At 35.8% G+C, this 14325-nt stretch overlaps 1 protein-coding gene across 1 annotated transcript; it reads left to right on the forward strand.

Annotated features, from left to right (window-relative positions):
* Positions 1-3581: 3581 nt before the first annotated feature.
* Positions 3582-8678, forward strand: LOC130824985 (uncharacterized). Its single transcript, XM_057690011.1, has 2 exons — positions 3582-3988; positions 8624-8678. Exons 1-2 carry the CDS (start codon positions 3582-3584, stop codon positions 8676-8678), a joined length of 462 nt encoding a protein of 153 aa, XP_057545994.1.
* Positions 8679-14325: the final 5647 nt, after the last annotated feature.

Raw genomic sequence — 14325 nt, forward strand, 5'->3', positions numbered from 1 at the left:
GCATAAAAGCATTGCACGCAAGGTGAACTCCTTATTAGCATATGCATCAAACACTGAAACGCCTTCATCTCACATCCTTCTCAAATCCTCAACTAGAGGTGCAAAATATACGTCTATGTCATTGCAAGATTGTTTAGGACCCAAGATAAGAAGCGAAAGCATAATGTACTTACGCTTCATACACAGTCAAGGTGGAAAATTATAGATCACTAAAAGTTCCGGCCAAGTACTATGTTGATAACTAAGATTGTCGAATGGGTTCATTCCATCCGTACACAATCCGAGCCTTAAATTACGAACCTCATCCCCAAAAGTCTTATGCAACATATCAATACTCTTCCACTCCGGAGAATCAGATGGATGTGTGAGCACGTGACCTTTCTTCACCCTATCTGCATGCCACCTCAAATTTAACGCATCTTTCTTTATAGAAAACAAGCGCTTGAATCTAGGTATTATTGGAAGATACCACAACACCTTAGCCGGGGGCCCTTTAGCATCCCGAGCCCCTTAACGCTTGTAGCGCAATAACCCACACCTAGGACACTCTTTTAAGTTCTCGTTTTCATTTCAATACAACACACAATCATTCGGACACGCATGAATCTTCTAGTACTCTAAGCCGAAAGGACACATGAGCTTTTTGGCATAATATGTCGACTTAGGAAGTTCATTTCCCTCAGGAAGCACCTCACCTAACACTTCTAATAACATTGTGAAACTAGCGTCACTCCAATTGAACTTTGACTTAATGTTGAAAATTGTCAACACTGCTGTTAGTTTGGTGAACTTTGTACATCCAGGGTACAAAGGCTTTTTAGAAGCCTCTGTCAACAAGTCAAAAACACGAGGAAGTTTTCTTAACTCATCCTCGACTCCCTCCATCATCTCATCAACACGATCCACATCCTCATCGACATTCACTTCATCTGTCTCATACCCATCAACATGATCTACTACATCGTCATTGACATTGGCCACATTATTGACGTCCTCAACAACACTTTTCTCTTGGTAAACTCCCTCCTCACCATGCCAAACCCAAACATGATATTGAGGCCTTAACCCACGTCGAAGTATGTGCTCACTAAGGATATCAACACTATCTACCTTTGACACATTGCCACAAGTGACACATGGGCAATAAAAACCAACTCCACCCGTCCTAACTTGATGTTCAACGACAATACAACAAAATTCTAATACGCCATCAATAAATTCCGACGATTCAAAGCTTCCATACATCCAAGAACAATCTTTTGTCATCCTAATTAGTGTGATTAATTAATTCAAAACAAAATTAATACACAACTTTTAAACATATATACTTATTTCTAACAAACATATTTAACCCTAAAAAAATGTACTTTGAATAATTAACATTGTATACTTCATACTTAATATACTTCACATTCTAATTCTGTATAACCAAACATATTCTAATTCTATATAACCAAACATATTCTAATTATATACTTCATACTTCAATATTAAGCACTACATTGTTAATAAAATCATATTCAAAATATAAATAATAAAATTAAATTATTTAACCTTAGAAATATAAGTATTCTAATTCTAATAATTAAAGAAAAGTATAACAAACCACCTTTTTAACAAAATATCCAAATAATTAACAAACCACACAAACCACATTCACAAATAATTACTAAATATGCAAATAATTAACAAACCACATTTTTAACTAAATTACTAAATTACAAGTGAAACAATAAAAATATAAACTTGCAAATTTATAAAACAAATAGAAATTTCCTTGATTTCGTGGGTTATGTAATAATCTACAAAGAAAAACAAAAAAAAATTAGGCCTAATTTTCGTATGTAATGAACTTGCAAAAGACTTAAATGTTTGAGAATTTAAAAAGACGAATAATACCTTAATTCGTGAGTTTTGAAGATGAACAAGACCAAATGCCTTTGGTTTCAAACGGTTTTGAAGAATGATGAACAGTAGAAGTCGTGGGAGAAGAATAGTCGAGCAGATGATGAACAAGTAGGGGGTTTATGAAAATTCAAAGTTTGAAGTCTGATAATGAAGTTTGATGATGAACAAGAACATACGATTAACCGCTGTTTGAAGTTTGAAGTTTGATGAAGTTTGAAGTTTGAAGTTTGATGAAGAGCAGATGAAGTTTGATGATGAACAAGAACAGTAGAAGTTTGAAGTTTGAAGTATGGAGAAGATGAACCGCTGTGTTCGTGCGTGTGTGGTATAATGAAACAGAAGCTAAGGGTTTCGTCTTATGAAAATATAAACGTTAAAAAGCTAGGCGCCATTCATTGTGGTCAAAGGGGAAAACCGCAGCAATTGAGTGTGTTATTTGCTGTCGTACAATGGATTGAACAGAGCTGCACTTGGTATTACTGACTGGGAACTCTTGTTTAAATTTTTATGATAAATACTACCCTGTAGAGAGGACAACGGGCTTGGATAATGCAAGCGTTCTACAACGGGCTTGGATATAATTCAAGAATGATTTTACACTCTACTGCTAACGGAAGGTTTATGAATTTGGATATGAATATAGCGAGCAATATTTTTGAAGAGATGGCTATTCATAATTCCCAATATGGGAATCCCAGAGGATTTGCAAATAAGGGAAAACACCAAGTCGATTCTATATCCTTTTTGTAACCACAATTAACTGCTATTAGTTAGAACTAGACAATCTTAATAATTCTAATTCATCTTCCGTTGTTAATGTTTCTGCTATTGGTACTAACTCTACAATAATTTGTGAAAATTGTAGTCTTTTAGGTCATTGGTCGCAGGAATGTATCAGTTCACTTGAGAAGATTAATGCTTTTCAGACTTACAAGCAAACTAGTCCATACTCTAACGCCTACAATGCAGGGTTGAAGAATAACCAAAATATGTCATATAATGGTAAGAATGTGCTTAAACCCCCACCACAGGTACAACAACCACAACAGAGATACTACTAACCTCCACATCAGAGACCACAACAAGCTATTACTCCTCCTTCTAACTCTGGCTTATCAGAAATCAAAACAATGTTAGTTAATATGTAAAAACAGATGCAGATAAGAGATGCGAAAATTGACTCGATCCTAGCACATAATAAGATCATGGATAATCAAATTGCGTAACTTTCCTCTTCTCTACAAACTCTCCAGCAGGGAGCCCTACCATCGCGGCCAGTGCAACCTACAGATCACGTGAATGCAATTACTCTGAGAAGTGGTTCAAAATACGATGGGCCTTCTATGCCCAAAGATCATGAACCTATCATTACAATAATTGCTAACCCCGATTTCATTAGATCGAATATTGTTGTTACTAGCCCTGCAGGTCCCTCGAGTAAAACTAAGATTTCTGATAATACATTGCAGGGCACAACTCCAAATTAAGAAAGTTACAACTCAAGGAAAGAGTGGAGATGCGCTGAAACCAATTATCAAACTTCCATTCCAAAATAGACATCTTAAGAGTAAGTTAGATAAGCAGTTTAGTAAGTTTCCGGAGGTGGTCAAGAATTTGCAGGTAACAGTTCCTTTCACAGAATTAATTACTCAAATTCCTGCATATTCGAAATTATGAAAGAAATCTTTACCAGAAAGAGATCTATTAGTGAGGTAAAGGTAGTTGCTTTTAATGAAGAATGTAGTACTATATTACAGAATAAATCTCCACCTAAACTAAAAAATTCGGGTAGCTTTTCTATTCCATGTCACATTGGTAATCTGATTATTAAAAAAGCGTTATGTGATCTGGGTGCTAGTGTAAGTGTTATGCCATTATCTGTGAGCTCTAAATTAGATATGGGTAAATTAAAAGCTACCAATATTACTCTACAAATGGCCGATCGTTCCGTTAAATACCCTTTAGGTGATTTAGAGGATGTTCCTGTTAGGGTTGGTAAATTTTGTATACCTGTTGACTTTGTTATTCTTGATATGAAGGAAGATTTGCAAATTCCGAGTATTTTGGGTACACGATTGGGGTAATAATAAATGTGAAAGTTGGAAAACTTACATTATGTGTAGGGGATGACAATATTACTTTTAAATTAAATAATTTCCCTAAAAGCCCCATGTTAGAGTGTTGGACCTCTTGGGTTTTGATGATGACTACACTTTATTTGAACAAATATATTTTTAGAGATTGTTTGCAGGTTAAAATCCGGTCGTATTTAACATCGTTGATAGTACCTATGACTTGGTCTATGGACATGTACCAGTCAAAGGAATCCAAAAGAAGTTAGAAAGGGTATATCGCTTAGGATGTCAAATATAGACAGGAGGTCTACTGTTCCCAAGTTTGATGATCTAACGCTGCTGGAAATTGGAAACAGTACACTGTTCCCAGTCTGAAGTCAGAATATAATACGTCTGCTGGAATTCTGATTATTATTCTATTTTCTGATTTTAGTTGATGTATTAGCTAAAATTTATTTGTTGCATTAATTAATTATTAAATTTAATTGGCAAAATATTTTCTAAATCAATTAACGTATGATTTTCTAAATCCTTGTTATAAGCCTTGATTTTCGGATCTATGTTTAGTGAGTAACCAAATTGGCTAAATATAGTGAAGGGAATAACAGCTGATATTAAGGGATCTTTAGCTATTATTAGTTAAGAGTAACCGTTCCTAATATTAGTAAATAGGAACCGCATTTTATTTTTAGTTAATGGTAACCGTGGTTATTATTGGAAAAGGGTACCGTAGCTATTAATAGTAAAGTGGAATCGTGCCTAAGATTAGCAAAATGATCAGCAGCTAAAAATTAGGTAAAGGGGAACTGTGTAACCAACCTACCTATTTTTAGTTAATAGAACCATTGCCATTATTAGTAAAGGGGAACAGTAACCGACTTTTCTATTGTTAGTAAAGGGAACTGTGGCTGTTGTTAGGAAAACCGTGACTTAGTTTTAATTAAGTGTATATTTGGTTATACTAGTAACCGTAGGCATGACTTTACTGCTTGAGTTCCATATTATTCTCCTTATTATTTGGGATAAGGGAATAGTGGGTAGTTACCTCCTTTTTATTAGGAAAATGTAGGCATGGCCACGGTCCGGGTTGGTCCGGTTCCGTTCCGGTTCCATCCGGTTCCGGTTCCACCCGGTTCCGGTTCCATTTGGAACTTGTCACGACCGGTTCCGGTTCCGGTTCCGGTACCGACTCCAGGCGGTTCCAAACGGTTCCTTGGCGGCTCATGAGGCGGTTCCGGCGGTTCCAACTCACGGGACGGGCGGGTCGGACCATCGGTTCCATTTTTATTTTTTCATTATATATTTATAAAATAAAAAAATATTATAATATTGCGGATGTACCTTTGATGATTACTTGATTATTAGCGAAATTCATTGCTTATCAAGTTGTCATCGTTATTAAAATATATACTAAAAAGAATGAAAAAAATAAATTAATAAAAAACGAATCAATGATAATGTCGATAAAGATGATTAATAAAAAAAAGAGGGAGAAAATGGACTTGAACCTAGTACCCAAAGGAATACTAAGCTGCCTACGTATCCCGAAGGAATCAAAGCCCACGTAGTTCTTTGTCATACCTTTTATTTATAGTTGTTGAATGTTGATTTATCGTTGTCCGATTGATCCTATTCGTCTTCGACATCATCATCTGGTTGGTTAGATGCTTCGGCGGACTCTCCTCCTGATGATGATGCAGATGTATCCATCATCATCCATGGATCATCATCGTCGTCTTGATCATCATCATTCCTTAGTCCTTGTGTTTGAATCTTCGCTTGATCCCAATCTTTCTTGCAAACACATATTTGAATACTATGTGGAGCAAGACGAGATATCTTTTTGTCCAAAACTCTTCTACCTGCACTAAAAGTAGACTCCGACGCAATTGTTGACGCGGGAATTGCAAGGATATCCTTTGCAATTCTCGATAAAATGGGAAATTTTACAGATTTTTCTTTCCACCACTTTAAAATGTTATAGCTACCTTGGTCTATTTCAAAGTGGTGTTTAAGATAACTATCTAATTCTAAATATGAGGTGGAGGAAGAAGAAGATGATCCTACAAAACTATCATCTTGACTCATTATATTAGCTATTACCGAATTATAATCAGAGGGACGTGCCGAAACGCTAGCACGCCTAGACGTATCGCGTTTTAGGTTATATACACTAGCGTAATAATCATAGAGTTCTGCAAAATATTTTTTACATGTTCCTACATAATTATGTACATCAGTAGGCGGGCGATCTAACGATTGGTAGTAAAATCCTATTACTTTAGTAAGGACCTCAGTTTTAAAACATGGGTCTAAAATGGTTGCAATTCCATAAATATAAGGAAAATCGGTAAAATATGCCTTCCATTTTTCCATCATATCTGCAAGAATCGGCTTCAAATATGGGTTAGTATCATCATGCGTATGTTTAAGGAGATGATAAAAAATAGTAATACACTCACTTATTACTAAGTGAACGTTCGGTTTATAAACATATGAAAAAATCTTAGTTGCGTGGTCATACGCTTCTAATATATTATGTACACCTATAGCTAATTCCCAAGTGTCATCAGCTATATAGCTATCTGTACACTCAGTATACAGTTTTGTTATAACTGGACGATAAGCAATCGCCTTTCTTAATAAATCGTTGGTTGAGCCCCAACGTGTAGGAGTATCTAATGACCAATACACTTTTTTAAGTTGATATTGGTCACATAATTGTTTATATCGTCTGTTTATCTTTCCAATCCTAAGCCACTTTACTATATCTCTAATTGGTTCTAATAAATCGCTTAATTCTTTTATACCTGCTTGGCAAGATAAGTTAACTATATGCGCACAACAACGTATGTGTAATAAGCTACCCCCAAGGATAAAACTAAAAGCAGGTTCGTTATACAAAAGTTCTATACATTAATGTTCGCGGTTGCATTATCAGTTGAACAACAAAATGTCTTATCTAATAAGTTCCACTTCTTCTGCATAATTTTGTAATTCTTGGTCGTACCCTTCTGGATAATTTGGTTCATAATTATAATTACTAATGGAAGGTGTTGTTGATACCGACGGAGTAGAAGTGGCCTTTCTTTTAGAGGAGCTGGAACCTCACAATGATTTTGCCACTTTAGTAACTTTTTTTGAGGCTTTTTTCAAAAATGAAGACATGATAGATAATATTGAAATAATAATAGAATTAAGAAATAAATAAATAATTAATAGACTAATTATGTAATTAACTAAATTAAGAAATAATTAAAACACTAATTATGTAATTAAGAGAATAATTGCGTAATTAAAGAATTAGGTAGAGAGAGTAAGTTGAGAGAGTAGGAGAAGAGATGAGTTGTGAATGAAAATGATTGAAAGTGGTGGGTATTTATAGAAAAATTCCAACGGCTATAAACGGCTAGTTTCCAACGGATCTTTTCACGGTTCCATGGAACCGTTGGGCCGGTTCACCCGGACCGGTCCCGGTTCCGGTTCCATGGAACCGCTGGACCGGTTCAACCGGACCGGTCCCGGTTCCGGTTCCGTGGAACCGTTGGAACGGTTCACCCGGACCGGTTCCGGTTCCAAACCGCGGTTTTTAAGTCCGGTTCATGAAGTTTTTTTCCGGCTGTTTCACGGTTCCGGCAACTTTTTTTTCGGCGGTTTCACGGTTTCGCGGTTCGGGGCGGTTCGGAACCTGTCAGCTACGGTTCCGGTTCCGGTTCCAAGCGCTTCGGCACCGGTTCGGTTCCGGGTAACCCGCCCCGTGGCCATGCCTAGGAAAATGAACTCTATAAATAGTGATCCGTTATTCCTCAAATGAAGTAATTCGTATGAGGCTTTAAGTTACAATATTTTGTTCTAAAATTGCTTTGAGTTATAAAGAGTTTAGCTTGGAGTAAAGCTAAGAGAATTGCTTTGAGTGAAGCAATTGGAGAGAGAAGTTGGCCTAGTGGAGAACGTTTCGAGTGAAGCGAGGTGTTTAATGTAATTGTAACGAGTTGCCTTAAACATAGTGAAGAGTTTAGAAATCCCGTGGGGTCGTGGTGTTTCCTTCTATTTAGGCCTAGAAGGTTTCCACGTAAAATCGTGTTGTCTCTTTCATTATTTTGCTCTCAGTTTAAGTTTTATTTCTTTTATCTAATTTTGGAAAAACAGGGCCAAAACGCTTAAACTTGTAACAACAACAATTCACCCCCCCTCTTGTTGTTGTTCCCATCTCTAACTCAGTCTACAATTGGTATCAGAGCCCTGTTCCCATTTGATCAAGAAACCCTGAGGGCAATATCCTGGTGTTCTGAGAGATATCAATAATGAACGAGCGAATGGAAGAAGGGTACTCTACTCAAAAGTCACCCATGTTTGATGGAAAATTCTACACATATTGGAAGAATTTGAAAAACGAAATTATTCCCAAAGCCGAAATATTAGATTGGGTATTTGGTGAATTTTATAGAGTTGAGTTGTGTTGGAGATGATTACGTCATTATTTATTTTTGACCTTGGTTTTATTTATTAGGATTTTGGCTTCCTTATGCATGACTCTACTCTCAAATTTTCCCAAATTTATCCAACCATTTACCCTAGCCTTAGAGTACAAGTTTGAATTTCATATACACTTGGGGTTTGCTCTACTTGACAATTGTTAGGGAAGATGAATGGTTGGATGGATTTGATTGGTTGATTTTGATGCATATTTGTTAGATTTGCCTTGTATTGGTTATGCTTCGTTTGAATTTATTATTGGGGTGAAGTATGTTTTATGTGTTCATTGATGAGGTCTTTGCTTTGGGATAAGCAAATGTTTGCCTTGGCGGAGTTTGATATGTTCATTTTATATAGAGATTTACCCCCGTTTCTTGGTCATATTTAGGAGTATTATTGGCTCTTTGGAGCCACTTTTACTACTAATATGCGTTTTCTAGTGTTTCCGTAGTTGTGGTATTGTTTTATAGGAAATTGCGGATTTGGAGCATTTTTCCGGACTTATTTGAGCCACTACGAGCATCGGAGTAGGAACGCATTATAATGACAACATTTCGAAGCCCAAGGCCATGTTGGAACATTCAAACCAGTGATTAAGGGCTCGGTGAAGAAGAAGAGTTCGAGGTAATGGACTGTGTTTCAAGACCCAAGAGGAAATTCGGATTGGGCCAAGAAAATAGCTCAATTGAGAAGTCCATGCTTGCCCGAGAGCTCGCCCGACCGGGTAAGCCCTAGCCTTGAGCCGTGCCCGGCCGGGCTAGGCATATAGAAGATATGGCCCTTGCCCTGTCTCGCGCCTGACCGAGCGCGAGTAAAGAAGATATGAGAAAAAAGGTGCGCTCGACCGGGCGCGTGTTTCTATATAGGAATTTCGGCAATTTTAGTCTTTCTTCAATTAGGATATTTATGCTTTAGTATAAATACTTTTTATTTTGGGAAGTGGATTACGTTTTCTCGTTAGTTAATTCTTAGATTTTAGTTTTAGCTTTTAGTTAATACTCTTGTTTTCTCTCTACACCTTGAGTTTTACGTAATTCATTATTTCCGTTTACTTTGGTAACGGTTTCTTCCCCTTTATTTTCAGTAATTTAATTGCTTTGATTAGTTATGCGTTGTTTAATTGCTTTGATTAGTTTGGTTTTAATTATGCGTGAGTAGTTTAATTCTAGGGTTGTGGGGATCCATAAGTAATATAAAGAGGTAATGTATTATTGTTAATTGTTAATGCTTTGGTTGATTTCCTATTGATTAATTTACTGCTATACACTTAGATTAGCATTGGTTTAATTGTATGAGTTACGCAATATTGATTCAAGATTCGTGATATGAGAATTGATGTTTAGGCTTAGTTTCAATAGGCAGGTTAATTTATAAATGGCTAAGTCAAGATTCGAGAGATGCAATTTAATACCGGGTAGATTAATTCAGTGATTGTAATATGTAGCGAAAGCCCTTTATGATCTGATTAATTGATGCATTGATGATTGATTGTTATGTTTTACCCTGGAATATTATTTATTGGTGAACCTATACCCTAGGCTTTTTATCATTGATTATTCAATTAGTTTAATTATAGTATGTAGTATAATTCTCACAATTCTTACTTGTTACTCGATAATCTAGATCATATTAATTATTATGGAGTAGAAAGACTTGTTTCCTGTGGATTCGACCCTACTTCCCGATCTATTTTAGTTAGTGGTTTTAGGAATTACTTTTTATTATGTGATACGACTTTAGCCTGTAAAAATTAAAAAATAAAATAAAAAAAAGGAGTTTACCAACACTTAATGGTTCCGTCACGGAATCTATTAATGGGTTTCATTTCTTTCATTTCCCCCTTCTTCTCCACGATTTTTTCAACCTCCATTAACACCAACCTTTAGACCTCTATTACACTTTTCTTTTTACCTCAATTACCATTTATTTAATCACCATTTTAAATTTGTCCTCTTTTCAACCTTTTATTATTATTATTTTTAATTTTTCCTTTTTTTGAAGAAAAGATAGAACTTCAATTCATTAAGAGGAAGTAAATCTAACTCTGCTAAAGTTACAATATAATAGTTTGTGGAAAATTATTAAAACGAACAAACTCCACATTGCCACTCGTATCACCCCTCATTATAAGGTGAGTTACTTACGGTGTTACAAATCCTCTTACCATGTGAAAATAAGAAAATATTTAACCATGCTCTATCTAATCAAATTAATTTTCATCACCATAGGTAACATAAATGGGAGATAGGCAACATCATTCGAAGAAATGGCAATGATTAAACAAAACTCAATTTTTTCTCTCCTCTTTTTTCGCTCTTCAAGACTCAACAATAATGAGGTTTCTTTAAATATTGATTGAAAAGTATATATAAATCATTGCCATTTTAATCAGCTTATAGTTTGTTTAATTGAATTTATAAGCTTAACATTAAAAAATCCTCGATTTAATTTGAACGTGAACCCTAAATTTAATTTGAAATTTGTTAATTATTATTGGTGTTTTGTGCAGCAAGGACATGGGCTTTTGCTATTAGTTTAGAGCGAGGCGATGGTAATGGCTTTGGCAAGCACAAGAAGGCGGTGGTAGTGGCTTTGGCGAATAAAATTGTGCGATGGTGGTAATTGTGTGTGTGAGGTGTAAGGGAGTGTAGTGGAGACCTGGATTTTGGTGGGGTTAAGGTTATGATATTGGTGGGGTGAAGGTTTAGATTTCGGTGGAGTGAAGATTAATAAGGGGCTTTGATGACGAAATCTGTTAGTAGGTGTTGAAATCCAATTATTTTTAATGTGCGGGGTTAAAATAAAAGTTTTATTTTTTGTAGTGTAAAAAAACATTTTCGGTCTTTTTGTGGTGTTAAAAGTCAAAATCCCTTAATTTTATGGAAAAATTTTCATAAATAATACAACCTTTTTCCTGGTTGAATATAAACAAAACATCCTTGCGACTATACCTAATAATACAACTTTTGGCCCCTAGCTATTTTAAATAGGCTAAGTGACTGACAACTGGTTGAATACAAGTTAACGACCAAGCATGTAATCACATAATTAAACAACAATTAAGAGAGAAAGGTAAAAGAGCGTGTGCTGGGCACTGCCTAGCAAGGGCTGCTAGTGCTAGACGCTGCTCACCTCGCAAGCATGCATAGCCCAACACTCGTATGCACAGCACAAATTCCTAGCGAGGCCCAGCCTTGCGATGCTACATGCTAGCGAGGGTGTAACACCCCAGAATTTTCGACCCCTTAACGAAACAAAAATCGTAAAGGACGGGAGGAAATTCGGGTGTTACATATGTAATATGTTATATGTAATATGTAATATGCACCTATCCCATATCTACCCAAACTCTCACGAATGACTTCTAACTTCAAGCAATTTCTCAACGAATTTGAGGACACAAAGCGTCGAGAATACGGAGCACTGGCTCTGGTAATCACTTGTAACACCCCAGAATTTCCGACACCTTAATGAAACAAAAATCGTAAAGGAGGGGAGGAAATTCGGGTGTTACATAAAAGAAAAAGGAATATAATTTAGATAAACGTTAAATATTAACTTTAAAAAGGTAAGTGAAAATTTTGGCAGTATCTACCTTAAAACTTTGCGCCTTTTTAAAAAAACAAAAGTTATTTAGAAGCTAATAAAGTAAAGGCACCAACGGCCTATCAAAACTATGTCACGGCGGAATGATTAGTCGCCGGCTTCTCAAATCTACATGCCAAGCATGGATCGTGGTTCTAGTGTCGATGTTTGCGTTTTAAAAAAAGACTTAACTCCTTAAAAACCATACAAAGTTATAAACTACGCAGCAGAAATACAAATATACGAGGGAGGAAACAAGGCCTCGTCACAAAACATATACAACCAAAGTTTACAAAAGATAACAAGAGCTACAAAATCGAAAGATAGCGGCATGACACAGGTTATGCTTCGCCCTCATCACTCTCCCCAAATGCAATGCAATGCAAAGAAACTCCAGTACCTACTACGCCTGTCTATAATCCTCCTGCTGCTCGACATTAGACCAAAGGCCAATGTGTCATAGCAAGACAATCATAGAAAGTCATCAACAATCAAACATAAACACAAACACGTACACGTTAGTAACTAGCATCAAATATAATATAGCCAACTACTAGATAGCATTATATCATAAAACAACATAAGATGATTACATAAAACGCAAGCACAGATAGTAACCGTTTATCGGCCACTTATACTTCTTAATTTCATTAAGTGCTTTCCAACCCGAACCATGTGCTCTTGGGTAGAATGCAGGTCTTCACGCTCCTCTTTTCAAACATAAACTCTTGCAAAACACGCATAGTTTAACTCGACCAAGGCATTAACAGAAGACCTAACACATGACCTTATAGAGCTTGTCTATCTTAATACCCTTGAGATAACTTAACTTAGGCGCACTTCTCACTAGCATGAACTATTCTTTCAATAAGTAGATGTTCTATCAATGAGTAAATATTCTATCCAAAAGTAAACGTTCTATCAATGTGTAAGCTTTCTATCAAAGAATGAATCTTTTATCATTAGATAACTTTCAATCAATGAAAAAACTTTTTATCACTGAATAACTTTCTATCAGTGGATCTTTCTCTATTTCCTGGCATAGTGACACGGCTGATCGGGACTTTATGTCCTTCAATAGTAATACCGCAAGTGCACGGCGTAGCGTAGTACGTCGGCAAGTACAAGTCGAATCCACAAGGAGTGAGAGTTAAGTTAATAGCTTCTCAATCGATTAGTGTGTTCGAAAACATATAATATGATGTTTGGAGATAAAATGAAAACAAGCGATTAAAGAAAAGAAACTTAATGAAAACAAATCATAGAAGTAAATAAGGATACAATGAACTAAAAGCAAGGATAAAATGATCAATAAACTAAGAGGCATAGACTAGGCTTTCTCACCAAAGTAGTGTTTACTAAACATTAACCTAAGGTCATGGATATTTTGTTATGGGGAAGAACGTATCATAAGTACTAATGTTCTCTCTCGAGCAACAAAAGCTTCTTAACTATGCTTAACTACCTATTCTCATGGAGCTAATACACAATTTAAGACATGAAGCACACATTCAACATTTCCAATTAAAGCATCTACCTATTCTCATGGAGACGCCTTAACTTTTAAGCATAGATTATCGTTAAAAATCGACTCTCGCCCTCAATTCAACGACACTACAACATGATAGCAAAATCCATCTTAAACCATAAACAACATAACCAAACCAAAGGTAGAGAAAGCAATTCAAACTACATTCATGGTGATAATGCCTAGCCTAAGCCAAAACAAACTACTCACTCATATTCATATTGAAATTGCAGAATGCAGCAAGTCAAGAAACATAGATGAATAAATTAAGCTAGAGAGTATCCTAAAGAGATGAAAGCAATATAAGTTGAAGAACTACAAGCATGAATATCATAACTAAAGCAAACAATCAAAGGGATTAAGTGACATGCATTGAAAACAATATAAGCAAGAATAGAAGTTACTCTTTTGAGCTCAATCTAAGGATGAACAAGATGAATTGATGATTCAAAGTAATACCTTCAAAAAGCTTCAATAGTAGTACATCGATGGTTGAAGAATCCCAAATTGCAAAACATTACAATAAAGGATAAAGTAGAGAATGTATTTGGAAAGTGAAAATACTAGATTGAATTGAAAGAGAAATTATGCTAACACTAATTCCTAATTGAAATGAAAGCAAGACTATGAAGAATACATAAACTACTCAAGATGAAAGGTGAAAAACTGAGATGAAAACTGATATGAAAGCTCCTCCTTCCTCTTCTCTATTTATAGGCTTCAAAAGCAAGTGAGGGGTGGTGGTTTCATGAT

The sequence above is a fragment of the Amaranthus tricolor genome, chromosome 10 (assembly GCF_026212465.1).
Source record: "Amaranthus tricolor cultivar Red isolate AtriRed21 chromosome 10, ASM2621246v1, whole genome shotgun sequence".
Classification (NCBI taxonomy): domain Eukaryota; kingdom Viridiplantae; phylum Streptophyta; class Magnoliopsida; order Caryophyllales; family Amaranthaceae; genus Amaranthus; species Amaranthus tricolor.

Excerpts from the sequence above, each read along its gene's own strand:
- LOC130824985 (XM_057690011.1), top strand. The coding sequence starts at position 3,582 with ATGAAAGAAATCTTTACCAGAAAGAGATCTATTAGTGAGGTAAAGGTA. Across the intron at positions 3,989-8,623 it reads ATTTTGGGTACACGATTGGG|GGAAGATGAATGGTTGGATG; the intron begins GTAATAATAAAT and ends GACAATTGTTAG.